This window comes from Aythya fuligula, chromosome 7, assembly GCF_009819795.1.
Source record: "Aythya fuligula isolate bAytFul2 chromosome 7, bAytFul2.pri, whole genome shotgun sequence".
In the NCBI taxonomy this organism is placed as follows: domain Eukaryota; kingdom Metazoa; phylum Chordata; class Aves; order Anseriformes; family Anatidae; genus Aythya; species Aythya fuligula.
The window spans coordinates 9,078,088-9,104,945 of NC_045565.1; the positions used below are offsets into that span (position 1 = coordinate 9,078,088).

The 26,858-nt window shown below is 39.5% G+C and overlaps 1 protein-coding gene across 5 annotated transcripts in view; it reads right to left on the reverse strand.

The window, feature by feature from the left end:
• The window catches only part of WAPL (WAPL cohesin release factor), a 154,209-nt gene that overhangs the window by 34,665 nt on the left and 92,686 nt on the right, over positions 1-26,858 (reverse strand). For all 5 annotated transcript variants that reach the window (XM_032191381.1, XM_032191382.1, XM_032191384.1 and 2 more), the window contains 2 exons: positions 13,435-14,484; positions 5,986-6,104 (listed from right to left, as the gene is read on the reverse strand). In XM_032191381.1, the coding sequence (XP_032047272.1) occupies positions 5,986-6,104; positions 13,435-14,484 (1,169 nt within the window). The remainder of the gene's footprint in view (positions 1-5,985; positions 6,105-13,434; positions 14,485-26,858) is intronic.

A 26,858-nucleotide genomic window follows, 5' to 3' on the forward strand; every position in this document is an offset into this window, starting at 1 on the left:
CTGTTTTTCCAAAGACTATTCACTTACATTAAGCTATGGAAAAATAATTAACCAAAACCAGCTGAGGTTGTAGCATTTAATCTTCACATATATTAAATATCAAATCTAAAAGAGATCTTTAAAACATTCGGTTTGAATTGGGGAAATGCAGATTCATTTGCAAGCAAGCAAAAATAAATGTTTCTTGCAGGATATCTTCAATAAACATCTACCGTAAAGTATCACACGAGCTCAGTGGAAAACTACAGCTCACCACAGAGTTTCTTTGCCCTCCCACACACACGTCATTGCCTTGTGAGCCATAAGATTAATTAGTCAAACCCAGAGACATGCATGGTTTCTTACTTATTCAATTTCAAAATTCTTACAAAGATCAGGCAGAAGCATTTCATGTTGGACTGCAAGTAAACCTAGACACAGCATTTCTTTCAAGCTAATATTTATGGCTTCTAGTCAGCATGAAGCACCAGGGGAAAAAGCTCACATCCGCCTGTAAAATATCTCATGGTTATACGCTGAAACTTGCATTAACACAACTCCTATCAGGAACAACAGGATCACATATAAGTTTTATTTTCAAGGACTGACAATTTCTCACAGTGCCTAAAATTTGTAACAGAAATACGGAAGAACTCAATAAAAACCTAATCAGAAAAAAATTGCTCATAGCACAAGAATGATGCGATCAAATAACAAGCTACCTGCTATTTGCAAATCACACTGAAGTCATGCAAGGAAAAAAATATTTTTTCGCTGGCTCAGCACTAAGATAGCCAATTTACCTGGAAATTTGTGCTCTTCAAACAGCAGAGATTTGACACACCCTTCCAATTGATTGATCCAAAAAACATGCTTTGATAATTCATACAAGTTTCTGTATCCTGCTGCAGCAAAACACAGCACTTACTCCTAAAATTCAAATAAAACATGAAGCATGTCTAGAGGGTTATGACTAAACCAGGTCTATCTTGGCCACAGAGTTCAGAAGCAGTCTTTGGGCTAAGCCACGTCTGAATTCAGCAGTGATTTCATTCATGTATTCAACATTACTGTCAAGCCTGAATCTATTAATGCCACTTGATCAAAGTAATGCATGTAATCCTCCTAACGCCGGCTGTGTTTAGTGAGCATTTCTCAGTTGCAATGTTGACTTAACCAGGTTAAGACGACTTAATTCTTCTTCCTTGGTTCCCTTAACTGAGCAGATACAATTGTCCACAGTCTCCTTGTGAACCAGACTATGATTTGTGTTAAATGCTTCCTTTTACTGGGTTATTTTCTAAACACACATCAGTTCCTCACGTAAGTTCAATGTGTACCTTACGGTCAGTTCAGTACCTTATGAAACTGCAGGAAGAAGGGGAAAAGAGTGAGCAGGTATGGCAAAAGCACAGCCAAGTCAGCTTCATCAAATACTCCCGTCAAGTTTCTTTTTTTTTTTCTTCCCTCCTTTTTCAGCCAAAACATTCCTAGAATTTTCTTTTAGTTTTTAATGCACCACAAGATCAACTTTTCCTAGCTAACGCATTCTATGCTAGGAATAATTTAAGCAATATGCTATATATTAAAATCAATGGAACAGCTTTGCAAGGGGAACTTCATGGTCCAGCACTTGAGTGAGTGGCACAAATGAAACACTGTGAGAGTGTCAGTGGTGAAGAGGTTTTTCCATACCTTTTCCCACACAATCCAACGACTGTGTAACAAGAAACACATAGCTGTTTTTTCTTCATCCCACTCACTGTGTACATCAGGCAGATGTATTTTACAGTCACAAAACAGATTTTCTAGGGGCAAAATCTCAGCACAAGTTTAGAAAACTTCCTTCTTAAAGTAAGTTTATCAGAAAAAGAGAAGGAGATACTTAAGGCAGTTTAAATTTGTTTTTAAACATCCAGTTGCCGTTTCAAGAGTAGTTAAGAGAAATGTACAAATTTTAACTGACATCACAAGTCCTTAATAAGTCACATTAATTTTTAATCTGAACACTTGCCCATGAATCCCTGATGCAGACCATGCACGTTGCAAGTACTCACTTCCTCATGTTTCCAATTGTAACAAGTAGAAATTTTGTTCTCTCAGGAAAGTGACAGTTCAGTACTTTTGTACTGAAGTGAATTCTGTCAATACTAGCACAGAAGCTTTATGAAATATACTCCAAAGTTTTACAGTATATTTTAAAATAGCGCAAAAAAAAAAAATCCACATCTAAGAAGTTAATTCCAAAAGGCTAATTTCCAAAGTTACCTTATTCTAGAGCACAGAACCACTGAAATCCTGACACAGCACTGACCTAGTACCTTGAAATTTCACACTACTTGTCCCCCAACAGAAGCTGTTCAGGTGCGTGTCTACTTGAAGGAGAACTCTTGTTTTCTGTTATACTTGCTTTGTCCTACTTCATGTGACACAGTAAGTTCCCTTATGTCTTAGCAGCAATGGAGAGCACCAACAGGATTAGAGTCTTTCCCCTGGCCCCTTAAGCTGAAAGACTTCCGTATTTTTTAATTAAGGTAAGTAATTCTATTTACAATCTTATGCTAGAATATGGCAAAGGTAATCCATATTCACCTTGCCTAGACTGGCCTCCCATAGACCAGCACAATGTTACAGGGCATTCTGATCACACATTTAAGGTTTAACAGCAGAGGACAATCCCAAAACCCATTCAGAGGACCTAGTGGTCCTAAATGGCATGCTGGACAAGAGAAACACTGAGCTGATAATGTAGCCCTGGCACAGAATACCAGACATAGTCATCAACTTGTTAAGGATAATCAAAAGATTAAGTGTGAGGATAGACTACTTCTCTCTTCTCCATTTCTAAGGCTTTATTCCAGCTTCCTATTTAGTGGCATGGCATAAGACCCCTGAGAACTGTACTAAGTACTCCCACAGAACTGACTTTTTGTTATTTGCTGACTGCAGCCCAAATTTGTGGTGAGACAGGCAGAAAAAAAAAAAAAAAAAAAAAAAAAAGGTCCCTATTTTCAAGTCTTTAGTCTTGACTAGATTTGGAGCACCACAACCAAAAAGCTCTTGCACGCTTGAGAATTAGTTTCATCTGTGGAAGGCAAACCAAGCCCTGCAGGACCAGTAGGTAAGCATACCACAGGCACACAGAGCTCCCTGACTTACTACCTGGACAGTGAGTTACTGAACAAGTTGAACTAAATTCGTAGACAGCTGCAAACAAACTTCTCTAGATGTTACTCATGCAGGCTTCACACCCATAATTTGCAAGTCATGTAATGCTAATATTTATATGCTGTAAGTACATAATTAAGTTGCTACAGTACATAATATCCCCCTTGTAACTCAGGCTCAGGATAAAGAGTATTAAGTCACTTAAAAGCAGAATTCAGGTTAAGGTTCTACATACGTAAAGTACACACTATTGCAACTTTTAAGCTCATTATGTGTATGAATAGTCAATGATTTTAGCGAGGTTGCTTATATTAAAAGCAGTTTTTGAAACACGTATTTGCTATTGACATTAGAAGCAATCATTAATGTCTGTAATCGTTCATTACAACATGCCCCAAATTTCAAGAACTGGACTTGAACATTGGAGTGTGACAGCTGGATTTCAAAAAGCACGGATGTTAGCAAGAGCCCTACTGATTACAGACTAGAAAAAAAATCTTCAGCTTTCTGGATCTACTGAAGTTTAACAATACCACCTGTTGCTTCCTGAGTAACAGCGCTGTTTACTTTTCAGCTCAGCATGACACAAAGTGCCATACCTCTAACATCACCACCTAGCAGAAAATAATTAATACTTTAACTGCTAGTTCCTGCAAGAAAGAAAAAAAAGAGGAGAAGGTGCAAGAATTTTATTTTACTGTATTTTTAATAAGATCAGGTAGTTAAGGTCAGACTAGTACTTTTAGTTCATTTCTTTCCCTTCCCAGAAAGAAAATTCCATTAAAATAGAATTGAGATTAAGAGTTTATATCTATAATTTAGGACGATAATTATAGCACCTCTAATTACCACCAGAAGCTTTACAAGCTTTTTTTTTTTATTATTATTATTAACTCCATGTAACAGCTGTATGATTAGAGAACATTAAAGTTTAAAATCTGAATTGCAGTTACAGCTATTTCTACTTCTATGTCCATTATACCACTGCAGGGTCAAAAAGGTTGCTTAATTCTCACATGTCACACTTGAATTAAGTGTATTCCCAACTGAGAATCTTCCAGAGTTGAATCAATTTTTCCCCATATAATACAATACTGCTGTAAGGTTTTCCCCACATATACATTCAAAATTAAAACAGTTCTCATACAATCCCTCAAGTATTTCAAGTACAGATATTCAAAAACAAAATAAAAAGTTATCATAGACTAGAATGTGAGGTATATTAGTACTTAAGCACACACAAAATCCATATTCAGCAGAACACCCAGAGCTGTTACACACTGCTGAAAATACAGCAGAACAGGTTCAGTCAAATTTACATTCTCAGTACTTCAGTTTCTCAGTCTGCTCTAACATGTTCCCTGAGAAGAAGCTGATCTTTTGTAAAAAAGATTATCAGCAGAAGCAGAGGAACTCCCATTTTAAAGAAATATTTCTGTTCTTTAAAAGAAACCTTCCTCACTTATCGACAGCCTGACTTGAGACTCCAGAAGCAAGAGTTGGCAGCTGAGGGCTCCTCGTTCTGCCCAAAGTCACCAGGCACCAAGAAGCAGTACTTCTCTTCAAAAGGGCATTACAACTGAAAATACTTAGTGGTCACGCAGCCCCTGAAATCAAATTATTCCCGTGTGTGTTTTGAAAAATATTACAGATTTGTCCTTCTTCTTCTACCCATGAATCCACATTTGATGCGAAAAATAATTATATATCAACACAGCTGGGGGGATAAAAGAGATGACTTAGTTCTCAAAACGAACCAAAAAAATGTAAAATACTTGAAGTGAAGATACTTTGCAAGAAATTAACTAGTTTTATGAGATCTTTTAGCATTACACATCAAAGGAAAAAATAAATATATTTTAAAAAATCTCTTAGAATTGCTAGACTACTGAACAAACTCCTCTGCATACAGAAGTTTATATTCAAGCATACAACTGCTGGGTCTTGTAAAACTTAAGGAAATCAAAGTCAAAGACAAAATATACAGGCTTTTCCCTCTCCAGTTCCCTCTCTCTCTTATTACCCCAGTTCTGGATTGCAACAACTGTGAGACAACTACACTCTAGTCCAGACAATGGGAATGTACAATGCAAAAAGCATGTTAAAAGGCTTCAGGTGCTAAAAATAGGTGTCTTAGACAATTGTCATAAAAACTTCATTTAATGGAAATCACATGGATCCCGGTACTGTAAACTTTCAGCTGAACAGCTGAACATAATTTTCGCTGTATGCACTTCAAAAGCCTCAAAATACTGAGTGACATATAATAACAGGTAAGATAAAATACACCTAGCATTAGCAAAATAAGCAAGCTCTGTTCACAATGTGAAACGGCAAATTCATACTGAATGCTACACAGTTGGGGTATACGGTAGCATGGAATCTGGGGATGCTTTTCTTTTTTAAGAAAAAAAATCTTACTTTCCATGTGTCAAAAGCACTTGTCCTTATAAAGACGACACCAATGCCAAATTGAAAGGTTTGAGGTTCAATCCTCCAATGTGATACATATGGCTTAATAGAGAGAAGAAATAAGTCTACACAGCATCTAACAGTGCTTTTTCTTAAGCATCATCTAGAATGGAATGTATCAAGGTTGTGAGTTACCATTGCACAACCCATGAGTTCAGACTTGAATCTGATACTCCCAGTAACTGACGCAAGAACTTTCTCACTGGAAGAAAGGTTTCCTTTTCCACGTTTAAGGTGTAATCTTACAAAACAACGATTATCCAAGCACAGATATAAAGTGGGACAAAAGGCCTGTTTAACTATAGAAGAACATTAACACTGAAGAGCTGATTAAAATAAGAACTTGGTCTAAGTATTATTACTCACCCGCTTTGGCCCACTAAAAATCTTCCTGGTGTTTTCCTTAGATTTATCACCTTGTTTATTTGTGGATTTTTTATTGCCTTCAGGCACACCGGATGCATCCTCTGAGAATTCCAGAAGCTCTGCAAAAGGAAATAAGTATAAAACCTTACTGAAAGTTGTTGAACTGTTAAAGCATTTATTGCATCTAACATTTCAACGTGTAACTTCTGAAGTCATGTAACAATCAAACACTCTTCACCATAAACTCAGTTTTCAGCTCAATCATAGCTCTTGGCGGAGCTCATGTTTACTGACTGGAGAAGTCATAGCACGCAGGTGATGCATTACAAGGTACACTGCCTAAATCACTATAGCACCACTAGCCCAATGTATAATCTTCAAGTTATTATTTCCCCATACATACGTGCACTCCTCTGAGTTCCAGGTCACAGCTTACATGTGCTTGTTCACAGCTTACAGCCACAGCCAAGCAGCAGATAAATTAAACTGCAGCTGAGGTTCTTGTACTGAGAAGTACAAGACTGAGAGAATTATATTTCCTACTGCAAGTACAGGAATGAAGAATTGACCTTACTTTGCGTCTCATGAAGGCAACCTGCTTATATTTGCTTGTGCTGTTGCAACAGTAATAAAGAAATGCAGCCATCAGTTTGGCAAGGAGTCAGCCTGAAGGCCCCCAAAATGGCCTTCCGCTGTAATACTTACTTCCTTTATCTGTATTTCTATTCACCAGTTTTGCACTATAAACCTGCAATTCACTGATCTAATTAAACCCTTGTCCTATTTCTTTTTCTCTAAACTTGTGTTGTTTCAAAGCATTATCCCTTGGAGAGCAGCTTATGTTCTTTGACTTGGCACAAACCAGAAGTTACCATAAAATTTCAAACCAGAAATGAAGACAGGCACAGAGAAGCACTGTTTCATCTGATAAACCATGTAGAAAACCTATCTATTCCAAAGCAGCTGCTATTTGAAAGCTGCACTGCAAAAATACAAGCAGGTTGGATCAGTTACTTTAATCCTCAGCGCACTGAGTAAACAGGACCAGCCAAATTCCTAGACGAGGCAATCCAATGCAAACCAAGCAAGTGAATTTCAAACTGCACTTGGAAGCACACAAAATTGAGCTAGTACCAGGGACATAAGTATTCCTAAAGTGCTTGGGGGCCTTATTTTAAATCGCTGAGTTTGACAGCTCTGGCAACACCATGAGGCAGTGCACCCACCCCAGAAGACCCAGAGGCCCAGCCTCATGCCCCCACTGGCTGGATTTCCCTTCAGCCCCACGTCAGCACAGGAGCATGACCAATCCCTCTGAAAGTAAGGGGGGCTTTTTAAAGGATGTTTGGGTAAAGTAAGTCTGACAGGGAAAAAATTACAGGCCAGTTCCCCTTACCTTTAATTAAATAATGCAAAACTACTTCCAAGTCTACATAAAAGTCACCTTAGCCCTTCACTGGCACTTCCCAATTAAAGGAGTCCCATCCAATTGCTTGGATGCATATTCTTCCAGATTCTGAAATACTTAAGAGAAGACAGGCCCTGGCTGCAATTCCAACAGAGGGTCAAACAAACCCACAGTCACAGAGCCTCCTCTTCCAGATAAAGAGCTAAAAAGTAACTCACTTGTCCACAGGAACTACAAAAATGCCAAGCACTAGAAACTCAGAAGTGGTTTTCACCAGCCCCATCAGCCCAACTTGTGCCTCGCAGCAGAGACCTGGAGCTGGTATCATGATAGAAAATGACTGGTAGGGCTCCAAACCAACTAGGCCACTATTTTTAAATCACTTAAGTTCCTTTGTTTGAATTCTCTACTCTTGTGTGATATTAACTATCCCATTTAAGTCAGATAGTTTTGAATTTGATTTTAAAAAATTAACTTCTATTTATGACAAACATTTTTCATCTTTTGATCACGTTAGCACATCAAATGCTTTTATAATTAATTTCATAAAATAATCTGGATTATTCTCTTTTAAGCAATGCCCTTTGTGGCCTTCTGGATATCCTAAAATCAGTCTGCATTTGTGCCTAACTACACTTTCAAATCTCAGTTAAGTGATGTGGGGAGAGCCTTTTACTAACATAAATTTAGCCAGGCAAAGGCACGAGTAGATGTGCAAGCAGTGATGCTACCTAAGTTTGTTTTCTAACAGCTCTCTTACATAGATTTTTTTTTTTTTTTTTAATTTAGAAAAAATTTATTGGCCTTCCTCTCAATATAGAAGCATGTAAGTCCTTTGCTCCTCCATCCAACCATCTTCAAGGCATTTATAATCTTTGAGATCATTTGTCTGGCTTACCTAAATCAGAAAGATGTTCAAATATCAACGAGAAGGCAAAACCAGAGGAAAAACAAACTGACTTTTGTTTTAGAGCCTGACAGTTATTCTGCAGGAGATTTCTGAAGCCCAAACAGGACTCTGTTTTGAGGACTTCAATGTACTAGTAACTGGCTAGAAATATTTACCCTGTTAAGCTCATTTAGTTTGGAATGAGATGTAAATAAAGAAAAAAATTAAGCTCACTCATCATAAACGCACTGAGTGCTAGACGCTGATATGAAAAAGCTACATGACTTTCCAGAAGGAATATAAGAAATTCATCTTGATCACTGAAAGGAAAATGAACACATGACAGGCATTTAGTGGTATATCAGAACTGATTTACAAAGCAAAAGGCTAAGCTGTGATGCTTATACTACCGTAACAACATACCTGCTAGCGTAATTTAAGTCAATAATACTGTAGCCCTTAATTACTGTGCTGCTTATGAGAAATATAGTGAAGAAGTACATGAAGGAAATAAAAATAAGCACATAAAGGAATATAGATCTTGATATCTTCATTTAATGCAATGTTTTAGGGCAACTGAGCTATCCTGTTTGTGTCAATCTATATTAAGGTAATGAAACACAATTTTACTCAGTTTTAAATTTAAATTCCTGTCACTTTCTGTAATAATTTCATTGTCATTGGCTAAAGGGGAATGTAACGAAGCAAGTAGTAACAAAGTCCTGGCTGTTCCAGTTGAACAGGTGGGAAATGAAGCCCTCCGGGGATGCAAGTTCAGGAGTGATGTATGTCAGGCATCTTAGAGATCTCTCGGACCACTGACAGACAAGACGGGACCAGACCTTTGGGGGCAAGGAAGAAACAAACTGATGGCGCAGTTATTTCCAGCAGTTTAACACTGCCCCAAAGATACAGGCATGCTATTCAAAACTGCAGCTTATTTTTAAATACCTACTTAAATATAAAATGCATATATACTTATAAAGTTACCTTCTCTTCTTTGCTGTTACTGCAGACTGCTCTTGGATGCAACTCCCCACTAATACAGTCAAGTAGTTAAGTCACCTCGGTACTAAAGGCTTCTCTCTCCTAGAGCCATCCTGTGTTCTGGCTACAGAAATGATACCAGCACCATTTCTGCTCTAGTCCAGCCAAATTGGTATCTTTAGCCCCTGGCAGGATGCAGCTCCTAACAGAAGGCAGCCTCTGCTGCGACCAGGGTGAGAGAATCCCAGACCGCAAGTAGAGAAGAGGAATGGCAACTTGGACTTGAACTGAGAGCTCCACTACAGGTCTAAGGTTTGAAGTGATGAAGTGCCTCCATTAAAACAGAAGAGTCTGTGAGAAGGGCCTAAGAATTTAAAAGGCAGAGCATCTCAGGCAAGCTTACTGGACAAGTGAAGAACAGAACAGACACAGTTATGTGAGAGACTGTCTCAAACTCAAACTGAAATTACCTACTTTGTATTTTTTCCTGCACTAACAGTGTTACCCATCTGGTCTTTGGTGCTTCCTTGCACTCAACTTGCAGGAACAGTTGCATTTGTGTTACTAAATTTACTTTCCACCCAGCCTGGGAGGAATAGCCCATTTCCATAGTTAGAAAATCTCTGCATAATGCTTCAGAGTAACATTCTAAAATGTGTTTCATAAAAATAAGTCTGGATTATTTTAAGTAACCAAATTAGTATTAAGGCAAAAATAGGGTGAGACTGCAACAGAAAGCACCAGATCTCTTTCAAAAAGCTTACTATATCTTATAACACTACTTATTCACAGAACTTCAAAAGTCAGTCTTAGGAGTTTTGTGCAAAAATTGAAACCTTCATGCATTTTGAAACCAATTCCCCCAGAACAACTCACTGGAAAAAAAACAGGAAACAAACAAGAAAATCTCTCATGTCCTATCACTTCGCGTCCCCTTTCGATCCTTTCAGCCTTGTTCCCTGTAAACAACCCCCTCCAGCTCCCTCTCAAGGGCTTCTCCTCATCCCCTTCCCTGCTGAAACGGTGAGCGATGAGGCCAGCACACGAACATGAAAAGCCATCCCTAGGATTCAGCATTCGTGCCTGCTGATACGGGGAGCTGACAGGGCAGCTGCCCCTTCTGTGAACCATGACAGATCTCAAAGCTCCTAGGAGTCTTGTATTTACAGTAGATGGGAAACATTTCTCCCATACTGATAAATAACGTAGGAGATAGTCTCACTTAAGCTTCAAGGGGAAGAAGCCTTGTGTGCTCTGGGAAGTGTATGCCTTTGAACAACCTTTCCTAGACACAGCTCAATGCTTCAGTCTGTCAGACAGCTCTTAACAGAGCACCACAGATTTTCTTATGTTCTTTGGGTGATGTTACCTTTTCAAAATTACCTCTCAAACCATCTGATTGCTTGTGCTCATCTTCTTCCTGAGTTCCTTCCACCACAGAGACATCATGACTTTATTCTTTGAGCTACCAGCAGCAGTCAGCCACCAACCCTTACTTGTTCTACAATCTCTGCAAAGACTGGTGGCTCCTCAGGGGAGACCAATGGTAATTCTGTGAAAATGCTTGAAATGTAGACTACTACACTGGGAGTAAGCCCACATGGTCAGTGTTTCTGTAAAATAAAATGGAGTCTACATAAAATAGGAGAAAAATGACAACTTTGTCTAATGATTTCCAGAGCTGGAATTCAGAGAGAAGAGGTGGCATCTCACTTGTCATCTTGGAACTGGCACACTGAATTTTGATCTGTAGGTCTATTCATCAGTATGAGAAAGAAGAGCAGACAACTCAGACTCAGGTAGCAAGCACTACAACCTTTCAATACTGCAACTTGTGAAGAAGGTTTTTCTGCAATATATTCTGAAAGCTTCTGAATTTGGATTCGAAACCTGTGTTTCCCATGAATGTAGCTTTTTTTCCATAACTTACCGAAGTTATTTTACCTCAACATAAGGTTTAGATCCAGAAGTCCTTGATAAATTTTCTAACTCAGTATCACTATATTTAAGGATCATCAAACGACTGTCCAAAGTGATCCTAACACTCAACCTTTTGAAAGGTCTGAGAGAACACAACCAGAAATAGCAAAAAGGATTACAAATCTCAAGGCAACATTCAACTCCCTATCTTTACAATCTGTACTACAGGACTGAGCTAGGGAACATGCTGGGACTTAGGAAAAAGCTTCAAGTTTTGCTTTTCAAAAGGCAAATCTCACCTGCTTACCAGTAACCCAAACCAGGAATTGACTGAGTAAAGCAGACAAATACAGGGGAAGCACGCACCAGTGGACATACTGAGAGGGAGCTCTTACCTCAACACTGGAGAAGTGCATTTAAGAAAATGAGAAACCACAAAAATTTACATCTACCTGTGCCAAGGCCATCTCTGCAGAACACATCAGAGAAATAATCAGTGATACGTCAGAGTGTAACAGCCTCCTCTGTGAACACAGTGCTGAACGTAAACAGGAGATATTTTGAGGCTCCAGAGGACAGTAGCTGAAAGGATGATTTGATGGATCAGCATCTCAGCTGCCTTAACTGTGTAAGGATTTTTTTTTCCTTGGAATAAACAGCTGACCAAAGACTTGTCAGAGAAAGGAACCCAAATGGAGTACTTCATAAGCAGCCCTGTAAATTAAACCCATTTTCCAAAGATGCTGGAATGCAAGTCTCTCACCATAGTGAATTTGAGATTTCAAGTATTTTTGTTTGAAAACACTATATCCCCACATAATACCAGTATTAACTTGGTCCTTTAAAAATTTGCAACGTCTCCAGTCTTCTTCTAATCTTTAGAAGAATTAGAAGGTCTTAAAGGCAATTCTGTTCCTAAAGAACGCTATAATTAGAAGACAAAAATGAAGATCTTTTCCTATAAGATGTTATTTCTGGATTATATTAGCAGAAATTATTTGCACAAGGGAAAAAAGCGGATTCTCCAGCATCTGCAAGGCTAGACTCAAGTTCTCCCCTCTCCCCACTGCCATAAAACACATTTTGGTGAAAGTCTTAACCATCGATGAATGGATAAAAACTTCTTTGCAGATTCATGCTTCAAAGTGCAGGGCCAAGAAGTTCTCTAGAGTATTAGCAGTGTTTTGAAACACTTAATCCAACACGCATGAGGCTTTGGTATTACACGTTTTCAGACAGGTTTTCAGTAAGAAAAAGCTGAAGGAAACCTTTCCCCATGGTTATTCCTCCTCTTCTTCACCAACACACCTTCAGCCTTGATCAAAGTCACCACAAGGACCACTAAGCAATACTCCAATTATTCAAAGGCACCACAAGGTGCTTAGCAAATTCTGCCTGAACACTTTTATTCATGTGTGTACACACACGTACAAACGCACATATACCAACATACCGCCTATGTAAAAGAGATAGCAACTTGGAAACAAAAAATCTTCAATATGCAAGGCACAACCAAAGCCAGGTAGCTGACTGGCACTCCACCAGCCCCCAGAGCCTCTCTCGCTTGAGAAAGGTGCAAACTGTTCGCAAATGTGTTCGAACAGCACAAGTTTCTGCCTCAGCTCAGTAATCTGGGGTTGCCATAGGCCTTCTGTAGGAAGGTATCGGCCGACCAGGTATAGGCACTGTATGAGGGGGAAAGGGGGAAAGGGGGAAAAAAGGGAAAAAAGAAGGGAAAAAAGAAGGGAAAAAAGAAGGGAAAAAAGAAGGGAAAAAAGAAGGGAAAAAAGAAGGGAAAAAAGAAGGGAAAAAAGAAGGGAAAAAAGAAGGGAAAAAAGAAGGGAAAAAAGAAGGGAAAAAAGAAGGGAAAAAAGAAGGGAAAAAAGAAGGGAAAAAAGAAGGGAAAAAAGAAGGGAAAAAAGAAGGGAAAAAAGAAGGGAAAAAAGAAGGGAAAAAAGAAGGGAAAAAAGAAGGGAAAAAAGAAGGGAAAAAAAAAAGGAAAAAAAAAAGGAAAAAAAAAAGGAAAAAAAAAAGGAAAAAGGAAACCTTCTACCTCTGGCATATTTCAAGGTTGCTACAAAACACTAAATAAACAAAACCACAGCAGAAATAAACAAATGTAACTTCCAGATATCCAACCCAAGAGTATTGTTCGATGAATCTTTCAGTACACTGAAAAAAAGAACCAAATAAAGGCCAACTGAATTAAAACGTTTAACATGTATTCTAGAAGAGTTCTGTTTACCTGCATTAGTATTGAGCTGGCTATCTTGGGAGCAGTTTTCATTGCTCTCGGAGGTTGACTGAAGTGAGGAAGATGGTGCAGTTCTACTTCGTTTTTTGTTAGCTTTCCTTTCCACTACCTGCCATTCTTCTTCTTCATCCTCGCTTTCACTCAGGTCATCAAACCCAAAGTACTTAATTTTGTAATTGGAACTCCCAGAACTTCTAGAGGCACCTTCATCTCCCCCTCCCTCATCTTGATCGTCAAACCCAAAAAACTCTAATTTGACATCCTTTTTGGATTTGGTATTGCTTGGTCGGAACCTGGTTGTAGTTTTTGTAGTAGCAATGTCTGCTTTTTTTCTTAAACGTCCAGCTTCTCCTAAGTCAGTAGGGGTTGCTGTGGTAAATTCATCAATTCTTTCCATGGTATCCTGTATAGTAACATTACAAACTGACAAGCAAGATGGATGTAGAACAGTGTAGTCTCTAGTCCGTCCAACCGTCCCTCTAAAACTGGTCCCACTACTTAAAGAAGCTTTTCTTGCAGTGTTCAGACCATCATTATTTGACTCATTGTTTGTTTTGGATAAAGACTGGCTAGTGCCATCCATTAGCTTGTCAAAATTTGTTGCCCCCTGTGGTTTTGCTTTGTTAGATCTACAGTATGTCCTACAGTTGCTTGGCCTAGGAATAGTTTGCACAAGTTCTTCACTAATGGCTTCCTTTGGATTTTCAGTATCTTCTTTATCGCCCTCCTCATCCTTGCTCTTCACCTCTGAGAGCTGTTCACTGTCAAAATCTAATACATACTCTCCAGTTCTGGTATCTTCAGTTTCATCCTCCCATTCATACAAATGAGTTCTTAATGGCCCCTTCGTCTGAGATGCTTCTGATGGAGAATCTGACATTTTTCCGATGTGGGAGTCCCAAGAATCAGGCAAGTCCTTGGCTTCAGCATTGAATCCAGAAGCATCTGTAGTTTCAGCATTGGTTTTGTTACTGTCTTCAGCATTCTCACAGGTGAAATGACTGTTCTTCTCATTATCTTCGTTCAAATTCTGCATTTTATCTAAAAGAAAACAAAAATAAATTTATTAGCAAAAAGCTCTGCTAAGAAAATAATCACCCTTGCAGACAAACTTGAAAAAAAATCACAGTATAACAGTAAATATTCGGTACTTAATTTAAAAAATCGTTAAAGGAGTCTCAATCCTCCTAATTAATACTGATACACTTTATGTCTTCCAGCTTACAATCTTTGTTATAAAGTCTCTTCATCATCCCTAGCAAAAATACACACCAGCTTGAATTAAGTGTCACTTTGAAAACAAATGCATCGTGAATAAAATATCCCCCAAATAGAAGCACTTACTGATGTACACAACCTCAACAAAAAAGGAGAAGTCTGCAACAAAATATTCTATGAAGTCAAAACACCATTCAATCTGTTTCAGTGTCTTACAATGAATAATTAGGGATAAAGGATGATTATAATTCACTTTCTAATTACATTAGAAAAAAAGTATTATTTTCCTTCCTTTACATAGGAAGAGTGATGTCCCTCGCAAATCCTTGTTTATAATCAACTTTTGTGATACACATTTTAGTGCCTGATCTGCTTCAGTCGCCCTAGTTTAAGAGTTTTCTTGCTTTTGCATAGCACTTGAAAATAACAGGCAACATAACGTAATGGTAACATGAAACACGTGAATCAAAGGCATGGCTAAGTTGGCACATGCTCATTTCTAATACTACCAGATGCATATAGGAAAGGGGATGCAGGAGCAGGCTACAGCCACTCATTAGTATGCTCCTGGTCTAACTAAGGACTAGATAGCAGCAAGGCAATGTAACAGTAGACATGGAAATCAGCATGAGCTACAGAACCTATCAATTAAGTAAATTTCCTGAAAATTACCTTACAGTCCACTGTCTATGATAATAACTGAAACAAGTAAAAGTCATCCAGTAAAATCTGTACTAAATATGCTACAGACCCTTACAAACTATCTTAGAGGTCTCGATCATGTGCCCTGATCATAACGGCACACACATCAGCAACTACCTCGTTTTGCTGCATCAAATGAAAATACTTAAACTTCCCGAAGAAATATAAAAAACCTCATTCTCATCACAATTTTAATTTGAATTACTTCTCAAGAGCAGTTTTTACAACGTACTTCCACAGATCTGAGGAAAAGCTACTGCCAAAGTTAGTCTTGTACTTCTCGAGCCCACAGCCACACTTGCATCTTCTGCTGTCAAGGAGCATAGGTGTGGCTGTGAGCACTGTTTGTCGGGTCTGTTCTCAGCTGACCACAATAACAATGCTAGCTGAGACAGCAGAGAACTGCGATGGAAACCATTGCCTTTATTTTCCCTGAACACCAACCAAGGGTTGGTAGATTTGGTACATGAGTTTCATGAAGATTTTATCTGCATTTGCCATACTCTGCTACTGCACCACATACCCAAAAAAACACACGAGTGTTGGCCCTGCGCATCCTTTTTCCAAGAAACCTCATTAGGACTTGTGTCAGCCAGCACCAGCACACATGGACCCAGGTGCCTACTGCACTATCAGCACTCACTGTAGGGGCAGCATGGGCCAGGAGAAGCAAGATAAGGAGTCTGACTGGGATGCAGAAGGCCCTGATGCACCAAGGACTAGCACATGATGAGATAAACCACAGAAACAGAAGCAACTGTGACAGGGACAAGCAGACAAAAGGCGAGAAGAGAACATGCTGTAAAGAGACAAGCACAGAAGGCCACAGTAATGGAAGATGTTCCACAGGCAGAACACAACTGCTAAGCTTCGGCTTTGTCATGTAGCAAATGCTTCCTAAACTAAAATTGAGGCTTTGGCATCCTTCAGTTCTGGTCCTGACTGCATTCATCAGGTACCACTTATCCAAGTGGCACAGAAGTTCCATCGCACTGACCAAAAGGTTTCAACCTTCCTGGTGAAGGAAGTGAGCATCAATACAGTTCAGGGATTTCTGTTCGTCTGCTTTCAGATTAAAACTGCATTACCTAAATGCCTATCCCTGCTTATAGCAACTGTAAAAGAATTTTAAGGCTCAGAAGAAAAACTCTACTAAAAGCAATGACTACCAAGCCAAGTTTTGCAGGTAAATGGTCTAATCCTAGCTGAAATTCCTCAGGGAGACAGGACAAGTAATATTTCACAGTGCATTCAAGTTTTTTGGGAGTCTACCTGAGGTCTGTTGTCGAAGTTTAAATACTCAGCTAGAAATAAAAAAGCTCTTCAGAGAATATATGAGATGCAATACTAAGTTCTCTCAAGACCATGAGTCCTAGCCATCTCGGCAATGGAATCTCAATTAGTCTTTGTTTTGAGCAATCAATACATAACACAAGGAATCTTATTAATCCCATTTCAATCTGATACTAGTGATAATCCAGGATGTCCACCCAATATTAGTTTTTCCAGAATTAAAAAGGGATCCTGATAGCACACACTGTGTTCCCTTCTCCTGCCATATGTTTATTACTGTGTAATTGAAAGCCACGGTAGTACATAGGCATGAAAACCAGCAAATTAAACCTACAAAATTTGATTTCCAGACTTTCTCACTGAAGCGCAGCCTTCCCACTACTATTCCATATCTGAGTGCACATTTACTTGAATTAATAAAACCTAAGCAACATTTAAAATACACACCTTTAACATATGCTTGCCTTTGCCTAATAAACAACACTTTGAACTGTTACAAAGAAGTTTCAGCATGTGTATCTGGAAAGGGAAAGGGTTTCCTATCCTAAGGATGCCTGGGATTTTTGAAGACCTGCATGGCATATCAGGAACAAACCTGATCTGCTCTTCCCAGGGAAGGAATGCAATACAAACGTGCATATGCACATTACAACCCAACAGTCAAAAAATTCAGTAATTTGTTTTGAGAAGAGTACTGCAAAAATGTAGTGTTATATTGTCATAGTTTGAAGCATTACTGTTACACCTAAAGCACAAAAGATAATGTACATACCCAGCCTGCAAAACAGACTGAAGATGTCAAACAAATGTATGTATCTGTATCTACAGATATACACAAGCCACCACTGTCAAAAAAACTATTGGAAGAAATACCAAGGAATCTTCAACCAACAAACACCCTGTAACACACACTTTCATCTCTGTTCTCAAAATTCCAGATTTTAAAAAACAGTAGACTATTTAAAAGTAAAAAAATATTTTTTAAAAAAGCATTAAATATTTAGAAGGAAAGATATTCAGGGACTATTTATTTAGGTTTTTCATGCAAAATCACTATCTATAACACAACTCTTGTAGTCATTCCTTAGTTCAGAGGCAGTGGTTGGCTGCTGAAGCCATTTTCGTGTTTCAGTTCTTTACCAGGAAGTTCCTCAAAGTAGGAGCTAAAGCTCTCTTCTGCTACGTCCCTGTAAGAAAGATGATCCTTGACCTTCTATCAATCCCACTGCTGCTTTTATTAAAATTAAGTTTTTCTAACATGCATTAGATATTACATTGAGTAATAATAAATCCACATGACAAATAACTAAAATTCCTTCTTAATGAAAACTTTGATTTTGATTATGTAGTTACATACACTGAAGAACTATTCTACACATTGTTCTAGAATATCTCAGAATGGGCTAAAATTAGCCCAGTATTTGTACAACTCCAAGCAGGCAACACAGTCCCATCCAGTCATCTGTAACCTACTATATGAGGAAAAAGTTTTGTTCCCTCACTGCAGCAGCCACATTTGGGCAAACTGGGCCATCAGCTGAGAGGTGCCTCATGACCAGAGCCATCCATAGCATCTATTTTCCCCATTTCTACTTTCCTGGGCTTGCAATGATGGCACTGTTTAATCCTTTGTGCTGATGTGGCTCCTATTCTCATTGCCAGTTCCACACATGGCCAAGCCACCCGCTGCTCTCCTTGCGCTGCTGCTCCCAGCAGAGCCGATAACCCAACTCGTGTCCTGGGTTCCCTTATCGGCCCCTCAGCACCAGTCTCTGCTGCCTCTAAGACAACCACCAAACACACGCAAGGCATTTGTGTGCCTGTGCCACTGAACAATTCAATCCGACGGAGCTGAGGCAGCAGCAGCGTACACCAGTCCTCCCAGCCCTGAATTCCTCACTTCTCTTCATCTGTCAGTCAATGAAGTCACTTTCTCCAGTCAGCCCAGCTAACTAATAAATAACAAACCCATTCCATCCCCATCAGACAGTTTTACCAGTGCTTCTTTTTGAGGAGAGACTTCCAAAAAACGATCTTTAAAGGCAAGCATGCCCCATTAACAGCTCTTTCTGTACCACAGCAGGACTTCCACTGCCTTTGCACTGCATCTCTTTGAATATGTGCATAAGTAACTCAGAATTTTGAGTCCTCTCTGAAAAGACTTAACTAGCAGCAGAGCATTGCATCTCATTTTTCGCGCTCATTGAGCCAGTAATTCAATACAGCACAAAAAGTTACTGGCAAACAGCAACCAAGTGGCAGTGAGCCAGCCTGTTCCCCACTTGTTTTGTGCCTATCAGACAGCAGTAGTTGAGAACCACCTCATACTTGGGACCCTCTGCTAACTGCCATGAGATACTTTTTTCCCCCTCTTCATAAGCAAGGTTGATGAAAAACTTGACTAGTAAGCTATTTACTGTACACAGGATAGAAAGTTTGACTTGAAGACGGGGTCATCATAACACGCTGGTGGAAAACTAAGCAATGATATTTAGGTAAGTACTTCCTCAACGAATACTTTATCAAGACATCGTCTTCTTTTCATCAGTGGGTCAAAAGCAGCCAGGCTGAAGCTTCTAGAACAAAAATTACTGAAAATCCTTCATTGCCAAAGGTGTACGATACCAGTGATCCCAGAAACCTACCCTTGATTTTAAGAATTACTATAGCTGTCTGCAGTAACTGTTATAGCTGAAGCTAGCAGGACTGTAATAAACGTGTAACATGTCAACTTATTTACAGATGCAAAAGGCACAGAGAAATTATTTTTGAAGTACTAACCGTGAATGACTAGATATTCTGTAGTTCAAAAGAGTCACGTAATTTCCCCTCCTAATTTTACCTGCAATTAGGCTCTTTTGGGGCCCAAATAGCAGAAGAAATCTCCCAAGAAATCTCAGATCAGCAAGCAATATCACACAGCTATATAAACCACGGGAGAGTCTTTTTTCAGGTGTTAGCACAATATTGCGAAGAACCATAACAATCTCCTGTACTAATCACGATTTGTTTGCTCTGCTTGAATCTCTAGAATTTAATTACCAGAGTATGAGAGAACCAATCTCAATGACTGGCAGGCAAATTAAATGTTAATGAATATAAAAGCACCCACACATACATACCCCTTGCTTATTTTATGCTCTAGTTTCTAGTGGAAAGATAGGGATGTCTGAAGAATTGCTGATGAATACAGAAGATACGAAACTTTGACTCTTTCTCACTAAACACATAGGATGTTTTCACAGACTGATAAACACGACTAAACTTCACAAAGCTGTGAGTGACTAAAATGATTATTCTCATCAGCTTTGTAAGATGACCACCAGAGATAAAAACTTCATATGCTGCAAGACACTCAATTTTTCTTCCTCTAGATAAAAGGAAATGCTTAAACTGTGTGAGCGTAACTGAGTTCCCCAAATCCCACCACTTTTCCAATAATAAACATTTTTCTAATAATAACCTTTAAACATTACACAAGAGCCCACCTAGACCTGCATAATTTATACTAGATGGATATAGAGTGAATTTTCTGTTTGTATTTTTTTCAAATACATGCTTAACATAAGCAGTCACTTAGCGGGCAGATGGAAGAAACGCTCTTCCTACATTTGACAAAACACAAAGTGCCTTGTGACTATCACGAGTAGCTACAGGAGAACTACCACTTGGCTTTTCATTTCTAAAGTCACATACAAAGGGCGAATGCTATTCTAGACTTCGTTTATTTGTGTATATATATATATATATATATATATATTTTTTTTTTTAAGAAAAAGAAAACCATTTCCTTTAGAGGTATTACACCTACATTCTTCAGCTGGATATCTCTCATAATTTTGACTTTAAATGCCTCAGATTTCAACTTCATTTTTTCATTAAACACCCATAATACATCTCACCCTATTTTAAATGGTTTTTCCTCTGAAAAAAACTACCTCGAAGTGTGTTCCCAAATAACCCTTAGAAGCATCACTAATTCTTTTTCACATAGTACAATGAAGAAAATATCCTCATCTGCAAAACATTTGGTTCAATCATGCTAATAACAAAAAAAAAAAACATACAGACCTGTTGAGATGGTGAAAGGTCTTAAAAAAAAAAAAAAAATAGTAATTGCAAGGCTTCCAGAAACTGCTCTCAGAGTAAAAAGAATCACTTCCATTTTAATTCCATGTCACCCACAAGAATAATTGTAGTTGAACTAAGACATACAACTTCCAGTATACTTCTTACCATCTACCTTTAGTTATATATTGTCTTAAAGAACAACAACAAAAATAAATCCAGTAGCTTTTCCAGAGCAGTAGCCACGCTGGAACAGTTGAGCAGGACACAGTAACACAAATCTTTCTCTATAGCAGAGGCAGAAGAGGACTCTTACGGATTGCTCTGTTCTCCATGGCTCAAAACCTTGACTTCTGGACTGATGATGGAATAAGAAAAACAGATTCCTAAAAACCAATACAAGGGACAACTAGCAAATTACCTTCAGCATTGACTAAGTGACTCCAGTCAGTTTGTATTGTATGTTGTATTCAAACCAGCAAAGAAACAGAGACCAAAGTCTATGTTTTTTAAAAATGCAGATGCCCGAGTATTTCTAAACCTGACTTTTGTCTGTCCCCCCACTGTTTTGCACGCAATGGAGTGCATTCAGTACTTCTCTCCTCTGATAACATGAAGTAAATTGATAACACGAAGTAAACGTAAGGGGAAGTTAGTTGCATAAGCAACAGAACTTCAACAGCCACTGACTAACACCTGTAAGCATAAGGCAGTGTTCAAAGACACGTGAGCATGGCACCTACAACGAGCAGCAAATACCACAAGGAACAGACCAGGCAAAACTCAGCTGCAATACTGAGAGCTGCAACAGGCCAGCACAGCCCAGAGTAGCCAGGCAAAGATGCCTTGTAGCAGTGAGTAATTAAGGCAGAGTTTTCTGTCTGGTGGTTGTCAAAGGCGACATAGCTAGAGAATAGCAGAAAGCCTCTAAAATTATGTGGGGGAAGAGGGAGAGGACGGGAGCACCAGCGGGTGCACAAGTGCTCCAGGAGCTGGGAGCTTCTCCAGTATTCTTCCATCTTGCCACGGTCATTCTGCTTTGTCAAAATAGAGCCACTTATCTTGTTGCCTGGGCACCTTCAGAGATTTTTATCAGAATTCTTTAGACAGCTCAAACTTGTATTTTCTCATATCATCACTGATGACACACTCGAGTATTTACATCAATGGAACTCCATTGAAACGACTGACTAAATACCTAGTGTTGCACATTTAGCATTTGGGTATGCATTACAAGCAGCCATCCTCATTCCTGCTCATGGCTCACCATCATGGTGTTTACAGTTGCATTAATACAAACTTGGCCCAAATTTGCGCCAGGCAGGGCCTAAAAGCAGCAAGCACGCCAATGCAGAAATGGGAAATCACAAAAGTGGCTCCTTCCACTTCCCACAGCAGGTTCAGAGTGTGACAAAGCATTCTTACTTGGAGAGGAAAACACTGGAATTTGTCTTTTCTGATAACCCTCTTGCCATCATGGAAGAATCTGCAGTTAACCATGTCATACCCTTGTCCTTAGGGTACAGCATAAACCAAGATGGAATCCTAAACGAAGTCAATGGAAAAAAAAATCCTTTAGGAAACCAAGTACTTTTGTTGACACAAATACTACAAATCCAAACCAACCGCCAGCAAATGTACACCCCACCTCAGGCCCTCTTTCAGTTTAATCTAATTTCCATTTAACTTACAAGACTAAGTTGCTTGGCTCTGAGTCTGAAAACATCGATTTCACCTTCACAAAATCAAATCAACATTTCCAGCCTGACACTCACTGCCTGGAGTCCAACACTGTACATGTATTCTGTTAACAATCCAGCAGCAGAGCCTTAGTGCTGTACTTGCCACTGAGAAGTCACGGCGAGCACAGACCAGTTCCTCCACCTGCGAGAGCACCATCTCTAGAGGGCTGTTTCTGCTCAGCAGGGCCCAAGGGCACACCAAGCAGACCAAGCACCATGGCCCACACAGCTGTCCCTGCAGCCCCCCAGCACTGGCCCACTTGATGGGGCAGGAGGCAGCGCAGGCTGCAGGTCCCACCTTTCAAGATTTGACCCATACTGGCTAACTGGAACAGAAGTTACTAGGGAAGTGAAGAGAACAAAACAACAGTCAATGGTAGTCTTGCAATGCTAAGAAACCAGGCTAAGACGTCAAAATATTATCATGTATGCAAAGCGAATGCTTATTTCTCTTACTCTAGAAAGAGTTGGAAGTATTAAACATTAGTCCCACTAACTCCAGCTCCAGGTTAGTTTTCTCTCACTTGTTCCATTCTCGATGGCTGCTAAGCGAAGCATGCTGAAGCTACGTACGGGATCTGTACTGCCCTCCACAGCTGGTGCACAATGAGATGTTACATACCTTCACTGCCATGGAACAAGCTGGGGAAGCCTTCGTTTTAAAACTCAATCACAGAATCACAGAATTTCTAGGCTGGAAGAGACCTCAAGATCATCAAGTCCAACCTCTGACCTAACACTAACAGTCCTCCATTAAACCATATCACTAAGCTCTACATCTAAACGTCTTTTAAAGACCTCCAGGGATGGTGACTCCACCACTTCCCTGGGCAGTCTGTTCCAATGTCTAACAACCCTTTTGGTAAAGAAGTTAAAAGTGAAAAGAACATGACTGACTTACTACATGGAGGAAACAGATCTACAGACTTGAACTAGGTTTCCTTTACTCTAAACCACAGAAATGCACAGAATTTATTGCCTATGTATAGATATTAAAGTTACTCAGAGGCAATGACATCTCACCAAGAAAAAAGAAACATCAAGAAGGCAGCAGCAATAAGATTAAATAAAAAAAACGGGTATCCAAGACCTTCTGATATCACCAGCTATTGAGGGCACACACATAAGCAGGCCACAGCACATGAACGGACCACTGACACAGGAGACAAGAACCAGTTTGTAAGCTTATTATTAGCTATAGGTCTGCCTGATGTTCCCAAAAACTCATTTATTGTAGCTTCACTTTACTATCACTGATTTTTCAGGGCATAAAGCTACATCACTTTACAACTCAAAGCTGGCCAAGCTAAAGGAAAAGACAAATCTTTAGCAAGTGCTTGTATCATAATCTTCATTTCTGGGAAGAGAGCCCAACCAAGACGTTCAGTGTCTTCTTTGGTTTGGACAGAAAACTAGCAGACTTACTAACCACAGAAAAGCCATGTTTCCCTCCAAATACGAAAATGAGTCTCATTAGTTTCTCTCCTCTACTCCCTATTGGAAATCAAATGTTTTGGTTGGTAAGGAGAAAAGATTACAGACTAGACTCCTTTGCTATGTTTTCTGCCTATGACTGAACAGCTGGGGAACAGAAAAAAAAAAAAAAAAAAAAAAAGCTTATGGATATAAAATACACTGTTCTAAGAGATGGGCAAAAATTTACCACTTAGATAACATCATTACCCACTGATGCCCGCAAGATCTGGAAAAGCATTGCCTGTTAGAGAGCATAAACAGAAGATAAGAAGTGTAAGAGCCTCAAAAGATTAGACTCTCAAGACCAGTTTCATGGTTGACAATCACCGAAAGAGCTAAAATTATAGAACCACCACATCCAAAGCTATGATTACAGATTCTTACGTAATTCTTGTTCTTCACTCTTTGAAACAAAATGAGTTCTCGTTAAGTTCACGTGCAGGTTGGATAGACACTGCTTTGCTTCTTGGCAGATGTTTTATGTTGTATCCCTATTTTGCAGAACTCCACTGAAAACCCTGAAGTGATGAGATTTAATTTACTGCTATCACGGAACTATTTTCCTTAAGAATAGTTTGCTTTTTTTGTTACACCCTGAAAGTGAAAATTCTGAAGTACTTTATATGAAAAGTCCAAATTTACTATTTAACAAGCTTGCATAGATGAACCAAGTTCTGAATTACACTACACCTCTTCATGTCAGTTAGTTATTCTAAGCATATAGCTCATGAGACAGAAAACATCTTTAATTTTTCCTTATCACCTAATAGCAGCCTTTCAGTTTGGTAACATGGGATCTCTAAACAGTCACTCTGTTCACTCCACACTCCCAGCAGATTCATTTGTAGGCCTGGACGCAGCCTGTGCTGGTGTCTGTGGGTCCGTTAGTCACAATACAGCCCCCAGCTCTTCCTCTCATGTAATGAAGCATAACCGCACAGCAGCACTATGCGACGTGCCAGACAATTAAAAGAGCTACAGATTTTCAATGAACAAGGAAATTCTCAAGTGAACAACAAACACGTTATTACAGGGCTGTAAGAAAAACTTGGGCCAAGCTCTCCAGTGTCTTTCTGAAGGTGAAGTGCTGTTAGCCCAACACCCTTCCCATGTGGTAGGCTGCACAGGACCAAAACACCCAAAGTACCACACAACTGTTTCTCACCTTGGACCTCTGCTGAGCCACACGAAGCTACTCCTCACAGACTTTTTCCCCACTGGGAGAACATACTAGCAACAGCCGTTTTGAGAGGCTGTCTTATGCTGATGCAAAAATGATAGCTGCTGCCAGTCAGAGTAACACTTGCTTCTAAAACCTGTATATTTCAATGGAAATGGAGGCCTGCCTGCAGGTGGCAGGGGCAGGCTGACACAAGTACTGCTCCTCTCACACAGAAAAATATTCATACTTCTCATCACCTGCCTTTATCCCAGGCTTAATTTTCCAATACATCGGAATTTTGTTTTTAAGTAACAACCTAATTGCTTTTCCTCTCACCTACCACTTCTTCAGCCAGCAATCAGATTTTCTGCTTGGTCACTGGTGTTTCACTGCATCTTCAGTCACTGCACAGCTCATCACCATCTTCATACCAGTCTACATGTACTTACCCGGCCAAACTGCACACAGCGCGGTGCATAGCATGACTGCCTTCCCAGCAAACATTTCTGGGGGAGGAGGGAAACAAAGCTACCATGACTAATTTACTCCTTCACTACTGAAGGCACTTCCTCCTCCATTTAAAACGTAAGTAAGAATTAGCCTAGGTTGCTTGTCATCAGCTATACCCTGCCTCTCAATTTCTACCAAATTTAAGCCCTACAAGTTTCCTTAAATGACCCCTTGCACTTCAGTCCTTTCCATTTTTCCAGATAGGTATTCTCATCCAAGTTATATATATTAGTCTTTCAGCTTGTCTTTCACAGGTGGAAAAACTGACATTTCTCCTCCACTCTTCTTCCTAATCTTGCTTTAAAATCTTCTACAACATTCTGTAAACCTCATTTAAAGTCTGTTTTTCTTCCACAAGTATATACCCACAAGAGAAACACGACTGTTTCTTAACCTTATTGCCTTGCGTTTCTATCTATCCACACTGATAATAAGTTACAATGTGACTCCCTAGACACTGAATTATTATGTAAAAAACAAAAATACCATGGAGCATGTTATCAATGCTCACACCCAATTTGTTACCAAAGTCCACAGCTCTCTGAGGCATAGGATAAATCACAGTTGTAATAAGCAATGTTAAAATTCCTTCCTTTTTCGTATAACAATGAAGAATTCAGCAATGAAGAACTCTACAACAGTGCAAGCAAGACTGCTTGGTCAGAAACCTTAAACTAAAACAGTCCTGAAGCGATGAGACACTGTCCAACATTGAATCCAACTGTCAGAAGAGCTACTATACTCCGTACAGCAGGAGTTTCCAGAGCTGTACCGTGCCTTCACCTCTGACAGGAAGTCCAGTGAACAGCCACAGTCATCCTCCTTCGTAGCTTGGAGGACATCACTTGCTGAGAGCAGCAGGAGAAAGCTGATCCAGGAAGCGAACCACTTTGCCCTTGCAGGGAACACCAGACAGTGCCATGGGCAACACAAATAGCTGGCACCAAGTTTTTTCAGAAGGGCTTACCGCATAGAAGTACTACAGCAGCACTAATAACCATTAGAACAAATGCATCCTGGGACTCCTAGGTCAGTCTGGGTTCAGACACCACTCATAAATATGCTGAAACCCTTTACTGAATATAGTAGCAGTTTCCTGTATGAACATACAAACTAACAGTTGGAATTTGAAGACCAATTTCCATACAGTTAATTGTAAGGTAGCAATACTAATACAGATCTCAGCAGTTTGAACATGAAATGGCTGCCTTACCAACTGTTTTCTGCTTTCCTGCATACTTTGG